The sequence below is a fragment of the Octopus bimaculoides genome, unplaced genomic scaffold (assembly GCF_046866305.1).
Source record: "Octopus bimaculoides isolate indiv1 unplaced genomic scaffold, ASM4686630v1 contig73, whole genome shotgun sequence".
NCBI lineage: Eukaryota > Metazoa > Mollusca > Cephalopoda > Octopoda > Octopodidae > Octopus > Octopus bimaculoides.
The window spans coordinates 70,256-80,668 of NW_028315323.1; the positions used below are offsets into that span (position 1 = coordinate 70,256).

Genomic DNA, 10,413 nt, shown 5'->3' on the forward strand with positions numbered 1-10,413 from the left:
TGTCTGTGGAGTGCTCAGCCACTTGCACGTTAATTTCACGAGCAGGCTGTTCCATTGATCGGATCAACTGGAACCCTGGACGTCGTAAGCGACTTAGTGCCAACACACAACAGTTGCAGTTGAGAATGAATGAAAATATTGCCAGCAACTTGGTTGAGAAGAAACCATCTGCAGGGGTTAGCTGTCCTTAGCAATCACAAATCACTGAACTATTTAAGTCATAGTTGTAACTCTACCAATGCAACTATGTACAACCAACTTACCTGTTAGTCAGTGGGGTGTTTCAATTTAAAAGTTTCAATCTTCTACATTAATATTTTGATTGAAAGCAGTAGCAGGGAATCAATTATATAAGATAATGTAGTTCCAGATTTGCTATGTCTGAATAAAAGTCCAAATGGTCACTAACACTAACTACTATACTATACATTAGATAATGTAGTCCAAGATAAATAGTGTCTTAATAAAAGATGGGAGAGTGACGGCTGGAACATCTTTGATCATGCCTCTTTTGCATCAGGGCTGATCTTGGGCTAAGTAACTGCAACAACAACTATTGCCACTAATAACAACTATTATACTATACATTAGGTAATGTAGTCCTAGGTACACTATGTTTGAATAGATGGGATGGTCACTGCTGGAACATCTTTGACTATGTCTGTCTAAGGATCAGGACTGACCTAGAGCTAAACAACAATACACTGATATCTATACATCAAAGAAGACAAAGCAGTATTGGTAGTGGTGGCACTGGTAAGAAGGTAATACTAACCTTGGTGGTCCATTAGGATTCGCTCAGTGAAGTCAAAGTCCTTGAATGACCCATCATTGTGTTTCAATACCCATGTCACATTGGCCTCAGGGTAACTGATTGGCTTGTTACAAGAGAAGAGGAGAGATGCCCCTGGTGATACATCATATGAATATGGTGCCTCTTTCATGTATGACTGCAGGAAGGCAAGACGTAATTCAACGATGCTTGACATGGCCACCCCATAAGAGTTGTTTGCAAAGCATTGATATGTGCCAGCATGTTTCCTTTTGGGTTGCTTGAACACAAGTGTTCCCTCGTGTGGTACGGTGAGGATATGTCTGCCATGTCTGCCAGCCATGTTGAAGTCTTTTTTGTTCTTTTTCCACGTGTATCTGGTTGTAGGAGAGAGGGAAAAAGATGAAGATGGAAATGGGGATAGAGAGTAGGTGGATGTACTTATAAATGAAGTGATAATGGGTGTAAGTTGAGAGAAGTGGAAGGGAGGATAGGGGTCTGTATGTGTGTGCATGCGTGTGTGTGTGAGAAAGAGAGGGAGAGACAGTGTGTGAAGAGATAGATTAGAAACAGTATTGTGAGATAAAAGGTAGAAAGAGAGTAGGGAGCAAGAATGAGGATGAGGATGATGTTGTTGTTTTATGTTTTATTGTTTTATTAGTTTCAGCCCATAAATATTTTTCTTTTATCAGCCAGCTAAAACTTAGCTGGCCAAAGCTTTGAAGCCACTGTCAATAATATTCTTATTCATTTGCTTGCTCCATGCTCTTGCTTGATGAAGCTGGGATCATGCAAGGTCCTCTGCATTCAGAACCCATGTAACATGGAGTATAGCTACTCCTACTCAAGCATCATACAATCTACCTTTCACTCTGAAAGAAAGTCCTTTTGCTGCCAACAGAGGTAGTAAGCTCTCTGAACTTTCTCCATCTTATTTGTATTCTATTGGGTTGTCCGGAAAGTTTGTGCCGATTTATAGTAGATTACCTTTCGACTTATTTATTTGAGTCCATAAAATAGGATTTGACTACACCTCCATTTAGAGCACAGTTTAAGCTATCTTTTCGTGGAAGAAGGTTTATGTTCCTATAACCTGTGTTAATTCTGTAACCCTTCAAAATGGAAGATAAGAAAGTTCATTTTCAGCACTTGATGCTTTTCTTTTTCTGTAAAGGGTTAAATGCCTCATAAGCAACCAAAGAAATATGCACAGTTTACGGTGATGTTTCTTTATCTGAAAGAACTGTACGGAAGTGGTTCGCAAGGTTCCAAGCTGGAGATTGTAGCCTTATTGATAAAGAGCGATCAGGCAGACCATCCACTACAGATGATGACCAAATCAAGTCATTAATTGAGAATAACCCACACTGCACACCCCGAGAATTGGTAGAAAGCCTCAGCCTATCAAAATCCGTTGTTCATGAGCACCTGGTAAAGCTTCGGTACACAAATCGCTACGATGTTTGGGTACCATATGAGTTGAGTGAGAAGAACCTTTTGGATCGCATTTCCATCTGTGATTCGCTTTATAAACGGAATGGAAATGCTCCTGTTTTACAGCAAATTGTGACAGGTGGTCTTCCCTATTGAATGTTTTACTTTGGTCTAAATAGACCAATGCCCCTCCTTTGCCGGCTAATTTCCCAACCCTATCTAAGGTGTAGCGGAGAAGGTGAAGATTATCCTAGATCAACCTGCCTGGGATTGCATATAATTGCACTATAATTACAGATACTATCCCACTTGCTCGGGTCTTTTTGGACCAGCGTCACAACTCCCTGGCTCACAGATCTGGGTATCCTCCCATTCTGTTGCCAGTTTGCATAGACACCTGCCAGTATGTCCCAGAACAAGTCTGGCATACAACAATAAAAGTCATAGAGCAGACCATCTAGCCCTGGCGACTTTTTCCCGGTGCACTTGGCCAACACCTCTCTTACTTCCGCAGGAGTGATCGGTCCTTCACAGCATTCAGCCTCACGTGCCGAGAGTTGCGGCCCACCAGCTAGGAAGTCCTTTAAGGTCTCCCCACGCTCAAGCGGCCCACCCTCCCTGAACAACCGAGTGAAATGCTGGTGAAAGACTTTCTGCATTTCCTCCTGTCCATAGATCTTGTGTCCCTGTTCGTCTGTTAAAGACTTTATAGAGGACTTTTTACCTCTCTGACTCTCCTCATGGCGTGCCCATCCGGCAACATTAATACCTTCTCGTTTCCCTGCACGTAGCTTAGCTCTGACTCTGCAACCTTCATGCTTGGCGTTGAGGTGATGGTACAAAACCGTTCTTGCTGCCAACACTCTAGATGCAGAGCCAGATTCCATTGCTCATCTAAGTTCACAAAATTGTGGACAGCTAGCACTATTCTTATCTCTTTCCTTAACAAATAACCTATCTAGGTACAATCTGCACGAGCTGTCGTTGATAGACAGCTACCAACCTGAAGGACTGCTTACTCGCATGAGTCACATCTAGTACAACCAGCCTATCTTCTGGCTCCAGAAAGACAGTACTTACCTGTAAGTCCAAGTTCTTCCTGATAAGGATTGCCACTCAGAAGAGGCGAGAACGCTTGAGGTCCATTCTTCTTGGACTTGGTTACAATAGCCATATCTATTCTATGAGAAACGAGGTCATCCAGAAAGCAAGCCTGTTTCCATTTTGACCCCATTCCATGCACATTCAAACAACCTAACTTAATCATCGAAGAAAAATAAAAACTTATGGTTGCAAGATGGGGGCATGGCAGTTTCTGTCTGCATGCCTCCTCCATGCTCCCCGTAGCTGCTGGGCTTTTTACTGGTGTTGCCACCAGGCTCTGGGTAGGGGTGGCTGCCGAGCTGATTGTTCGTGACATCTTTGTCTCTCATATGTTCTTGGAGGAGTTTCTCCCTCCATTCTTCTTCTCCCACCTTTGCATAACGAAACTCCATCTCAGTGTCTGTACATTTAAAAAATTTTATACGTGGATGGGCTTTGATTAGCCTGACCACTTTTTCATTTTTTATATTAAACATCACTATTTTGTCTGTTTTTTAAAAAACTTTTAAGTGTTGGGAGGTGGGGTATTGCAAACTGTTTCCTGACATAAGTCGTGCCAGGGATGCGGAATTGGGGATTTTTTTTTGTGGTTTGTCTGCATAGTTGCTATTTTTCTCTTTTGATTGGGGAGGGGAGTCAGGGGTATGTGTTTTCTTTCTTTTGTTGGTTACTGTTGTAAACTCCATCTCTTCTGGTTCGTTTTGCTTCATCTCCTCTGCCTTTTGAGTTTCATTGAATTTTTCTTTCTGTTGTTCTTTTTCATTTCCAGTTAATTTCCTTTTTCTTTGGTCTTTTTGTTATGTTTATCGTCGTATTTTTTTCTTCCTCTGTGTTTGGAGGAGGGGCAGAGGAGATGAAGCAAAAAGCAAAACGAACCAGAAGAGATGGTTTAAAAAAAAAACAGACAAAATAGTGATGTTTAATATAAAACATGAAAAAGTGGTCAGGCTAATCCACGTATAAAATTTTTTAAAAGTACAGACACTGAGACAGAGTTTCGTTATGCAAAGGTGGGAGAAGAAGAATGGAGGGAGAAACTCCTCCAAGAACATGTGAGAGACAAATTAATTAAAGATCTTACGAACGATGTAATTGCGGGCACATTAATAATCATCCCGGCAGCCACCCCTACCCACACCAGTAAAAAGCCCAGCAGCTACGGGGAGCATGGAGGAGGCATGCAGACAGAAACTGCCATGCCCCCATCTTGCAACCGTAAGTTTTTACTTTTCTTTCTCCGATGATTAAGTTAGGTTGTTTGAATGTGCATGGAATGGGGTCAAAATGGAAACAGACTTGTTTTCTGGATGACCTCGTTTCACATAGAATAGATATGGCTATTGTAACCAAGTCCAAGATGAGTGGACCTCAAGTGTTCTCGCCTCTTCTGAGTGGCTACGAGAAATTTATTTCTCCTAGCCAAGGAGGAGGTGCAGGCGTGGCAGTCCTTATCAGGAAGAACTTGGACTTACAGGTAAGTACTGTCTTTCTGGAGCCAGAAGATAGGCTGGTTGTACTAGATGTGACTCATGTGAGTAAGCAGTCCTTCAGGTTGGTAGCTGTCTATGCTCCTCAGGAGTGTAGGCAGTCTGGTTTTTACCGGGACCTGGAACCCTTTCTAGTGACGTCTAAATCGTTAGTTTTGGTAGGGGACTTCAACACTATCCTCAATGCACAGGTCGATAGTGTGGGCTCAACTGATAGGAAAGGGAATCCTTGCCTCAAGGGTCTACTAGAGAGCTATAATCTAGTAGACAGTTACCAACTGGATGAGCTGAGCGTTCCACAGTGGACATGCTTAACGGTATTTCATCTGTTTTTAAGTTCTGAGTTCAAATTCTGCAGAGGTTGACTTTGCCTTTCATCCTTTCAGGGTTGCTAAATTAAGAACCAGTTGCATACTGGGGTTGATCTACTCAACTGGCCTCCTCCCCACAAAATTTCAGGCCTTGTGCCTAGACTAGAAGAGAATATTCACATACCTATTTGCGACATAGGTCGCGTTTCCTCTACGATTTTAAATGGTCAGAAATCGTCCGGTAATTGCCATTTGAATGGAAATTTTGTTTTCACTATAAAACACATACTGCTAGGTTTGTACCACCCCCTTCAGATTCAACTACACTCTAGCTTTTAAATACAAAATACCTCATAAGTAATATAAACGTCCGAAATTCTCTGGTGGCATTAATGAAGATGTTACGTGTCAATTTAATGTGTTAAACTTATCTTTATTAATGTATATCAAATTATACACAGATATAAGTATTAAAACCTGTGATTCCTCCCCATGGACCTTTCTTTTAGAAAATTTTTGCCCGCTGCACTAAAAAGTTTCCTCACCCCTACCATACGCTATTTTGTTTGAACTACATAATTTTGGTTTAACCCATTTGTTCCCATGTTTTCTTATTTATGATTGTGATATCACTTAGTGTTTTCAATTCTCACATGACTACACTAACACCACTACTACTTGTACTACTATTCAAACAACAATACTTACGTCGGTTGTGGTTCACCACTGGCCTTGCACGGAAGTGCCACAGTCTCTGACTCTTTAAACAGTACCTGGGCAGGTGGGTCGATTAACATCACAGGTGGCTGGGTACCTGTTATAGAAAAAAAGAAAGGAGAGGATCACTATGGTTGTGGAGTTATGTGTTTGATTCCTGAACATGTCATGTCAGGTTCAGTCAGTCCCACTGCTAGACAACTTGCACTGATGTCTTCTCCTATAGGCCTGAGATGATCAAGGACTTTTGAGTTGATTTATTAGACAGAAACTGAAAGAAGACTATTGTGGAGTGTGTGTATACACACATACATATATATGTATATACATACATACATGCATACATACATACACACATATATGTATGTGTGTATATGTATATATATATATATACATCTCAAAGATGGAACCTTGTATCTTTGTTGGAAACTGGCTCCCTCCTCAGTGGAAGATTTATAATAATTATAAAATAGAAGAGACATACATACATACATACAAAATGCCCTGTTGTTGATGTTGAAATTCCAATGAAGGAGCTTTGGATCAAGGTTAGAAACCAGCTCTTTCTCTATTGGCAAGAAATCTAGAAGTAAAACTGAAAAAAATGACATGTCTACATCCATCCATTCATCCATCCATCCATGTACATATATATATTGAAGGACATACAAAAATAAAGCATTATATGAAAGCATTATATTTCGGTTGCCTAGTTCCATGAGAGTTACCTTGTCTGTTGGAATACATTTTTAGATTACTGGCGTGTACAATACATGCTCACACATGTATGTATGTATATATATATATATATATATATATAGGTAAGTGGTAGGTTTGCCTCGATCCTTCAGGGGTAGTCTGAAGCATCCAAGCAACCAAGGGATGTTTAAATCCGGAGGCACTCCTGGGGATCACCTGTATGGGTACCGTCTTGGGAAGAGGGCATCCAAAGGCAGGTAATATGTTGCTTACACCATAATTTATGCATTTACTTGGAGGACAATCGGTAAGTTGTCATAATAGTGTTTGGAGTGTGGATATGTGTATACATATGAGTACGTACATGCACATATATGTTTGTCTGTGTAAGCCCATATACATGTTTGTGTGAGTGTGTATGTATGTAGACATTATGAACACAGGAGGTGTTTTTTTCTTTTTTTTATAAATCTCCTTTTACAAAACCACTACATTATAGGGATGTTAAAAAACCGACACCGGACCCTAAGTGATGGCCTTGAAAAATTCTGTTTTAGTCGAATGAATCAAATCCAGCACTTATTTTGGTCTGCTTTGCTGAACTGCTAGGTTATTGGAGCATAAACGCCAACACCAGTTATCAAGCAGTGATGGGAGACAGACACACAGACATGAGGAGACACACACACACATATATATTCGATGGGCTTCTTTCAGTTTCCATCCACCAAAACCACTCACAAGGCTTTGGTCGGCTTGAGACTATAGCAGAAGACACTTGCTCAAGGTGGCACGCAGTGAGACTGAACCCAGAACCATGTGGTTGGGAAGCAAGCCTCTTACTACACATAATATATGACAAAGATGGTGGGATAGGCTGGAAGTATAAGGTAAGTGATGACGTCTGAACGGTCAAGGGGCCTTGCAAGTAGGACAGACATGTCAGCAGAAGGACAACTAGTGCGTATGACTTTTACTTTCGGACTTTCACTTGGGACAGACATGGTGACCCCGCAAGAGTTCAGGGAAATTGGCGTTAGGTTCTGGCCAGAGGTTAGGTCGGTGTATCCTAAGTGGACAGTATAAATGTTGCGAGAGGACCCATGTGACGGACGAACCAAGCTTTTTAGCCTATTTCAAACACCTGCTTATACCCACTGATCCACTGACCTGTACGAGTTAAGGCAGCTGGTGTATATATATATATACAAACATATATGCTGTGTGTAGCATCGTGTGAAAGAGGGAGGCTAGTATATATTATATAAAAAAAAACTTTAAGGCGCTGCTCCAGCATGCCCGCAGTCTAATGAATGAAACAAGTAAAAGAAAGAAAGGAACATGACAAAAAAACCCATACATTTCGTACGTATACCTGCGGCTAAAGACACGCAGCTAGCTTTACTGATTGAGTGTGACAAGGGACGGATTGACGTCTAGCAAGATATATTTAAACGAAGTCTATGAAAAGCATTCGACAATCCAGAATCGACCCACCCTCTCTGATCGAAGTAAGCAAGTCTCGAAGGTAAATTCTTCCATTTATTGTGAGATGATGGGGGGTGGATTGGTTCGCAAAAGTTTTGCTTCGTCTCGACGTTTCCATGGAACCTTTGATTTCTTTGTAGGATGCCAAGAAGATTCCGTCCAGATTCTCTGTGGTCGGCTGAATTCCTGATTGTTGTTTCTAAGTTATTTGGGGATGTAAGGTCGGTGGAGTTGCCTCCCCTTGTCCGTCTCTGGTTTGTTTTCGATAAGCTTGGGTTCATTTCTGTGTATGTTTTTGGTTTGTTTTCCTTCAGCAAGGGCTTATCCGATGCCTATTCTACGATGAACTGTGTTTCGTAGTTAATAAACAAATTGCTTTGTCTTTGCCAGCCTTGTAGCGAGTTTGTTTCTTCAGCTTCACAAGTTGTTTGCCACAGTTTAAAGACACTTTCCAAGCGTTGACCATCTCAATGTTTCTTTAATTCGTTGTAGATTTCCTCATCTATGTTCTTCAATTTTTCTTCATTGCTCAGCGCTCTGAGCTTAAGCAGTTCTATTTCTGTCTTCATGTTTTCCAAGTGTTAGTTTCTCCCATAATTGTCTTTGTTGGTCCTGTTCGTTTGGAATACATTTAATTTGGAGTTTATGAGGCAGAATTTAACCAGTGTTCATAAATTTCTGCCTTGTGCTTGTTTTTGACCATGTTCCAGAAAGTAACCTTTCTGGCTTTAAGTTTTTCATTCTATATGTGTATAATGCGGTTTTTAATTGATAGTGGAGGGGCATGGGCTTCTATCTTGTGTATCATCTGTAGGTGGATTTTCATTTCAGCAATTATTATGTGGTAAAGAATGAAGAGTGGTGCATAATTCGGACAAATGTTGATTGAGCTGTTGCAGGGATTGTTCTTTCTCTTCCTCTTGTGTGGAGCGAGTGAGTTCATCAGTGTTGCTAATCAAAAGTCTCAAATTCGTGTCCATCTCTCTCAGTTCCTTAAGAGTCTCTTCGTATCAAGAAGATTAAGTTTGTCCAAAGACACCTGGAAAAGGTTTAGTTTTTGAAAGCACTATATTTCGGTTGCCTAGTTCCATGAGAGTTACCTTGTCTGTTGGAATACATTTTTAGATTACTGGCGTGTACAATACATGCTCACACATGTATGTATATATATATATATATATATATATATATATATATATATATATATAGGTAAGTGGTAGGTTTGCCTCGATCCTTCAGGGGTAGTCTGAAGCATCCAAGCAACCAGGGGATGTTTAAATCCGGAGGCACTCCTGGGGATCACCTGTATGGGTACCGTCTTGGGAAGAGGGCGTCCAGAGGCAGGTAATATGTTGCTTAAACCGTAGTTTATGCATTTACTTGGAGGACAATCACTCCTTTTACAAAACCACTACATTATAGGGATGTCAAAAAACCGACACCGGCCCCGAAGTGATGGCCTTGAAAAATTCTGTTTTAGTCGAATGAATTGAATCCAGCACTTATTTTGGTCTGCTTTGCTGAACTGCTAGGTTATAGGAGCATAAACACCAACACCAGTTATCAAGCAGTGATGGGAGACAGACAGACACACACATACACACACACATATATATTCGATGGGCTTCTTTCAGTTTCCATCCACCAAAACCACTCACAAGGCTTTGGTCGGCTTGAGACTACAGCAGGAGACACTTGCTCAAGGTGGCACGCAGTGAGACTGAACCCAGAACCATGTGGTTGGGAAGCAAGCCTCTTACTACACATAATATATGACAAAGATGGTGGGATAGGCTGGAAGTATAAGGTAAGTGATGACGTATGAACGGTCAAGGGGCCTTGCAAGTAGGACAGACATGTCAGCAGAAGGACAACTAGTGCGTATGACTTTTACTTTCGGGCTTTCACTTGGGACAGACATGGTGCCCCCGCAAGAGTTCAGGGAAATTGGCGTTAGGTTCTGGCCAGAGGTTAGGTCGGTGTATCCTAAGTGGACAGTATAAATGTTGCGAGAGGACCCATGTGACAGATGAACCAAGCTTTTTAGCCCATTTCAAACACCTGCTTATACCCACTGATCCACTGACCTGTACGAGTTAAGGCAGCTGGTGTATATATATATATACAAACATATATGCTGTGTGTAGCATCGTGTGAAAGAGGGAGGCTAGTATATATTATATAAAAAAAAACTTTAAGGCGCTGCTCCAGCATGCCCGCAGTCTAATGAATGAAACAAGTAAAAGAAAGAAAGGAACATGAGAAAAAACCCCATACATTTCGTACGTATACCTGCGGCTAAAGACACGCAGCTAGCTTTACTGATTGAGTGTGACAAGGGACGGATTGACGTCTAGCAAGATATATTTAAACGAAGTCTATGAAAAGCATTCGACAATCC

General features: G+C 41.2%; 1 protein-coding gene across 1 annotated transcript in view; it reads right to left on the reverse strand.

Annotated features, from left to right (window-relative positions):
- Nucleotides 1–5,946, reverse strand: part of LOC149129294 (neural cell adhesion molecule L1-like) — a gene marked incomplete at its 3' end in the record, with an annotated part of 75,810 nt that extends 69,864 nt beyond the window's left edge. Inside the window, exons 1-2 of the mRNA XM_089346614.1 lie at nt 5,817–5,946; nt 776–1,149 (exon numbers count right to left, since the gene is read on the reverse strand). Of these exons, the coding sequence (XP_089202740.1) occupies nt 776–1,149; nt 5,817–5,905 (463 nt within the window). The remainder of the gene's footprint in view (nt 1–775; nt 1,150–5,816) is intronic.
- Nucleotides 5,947–10,413: the final 4,467 nt, after the last annotated feature.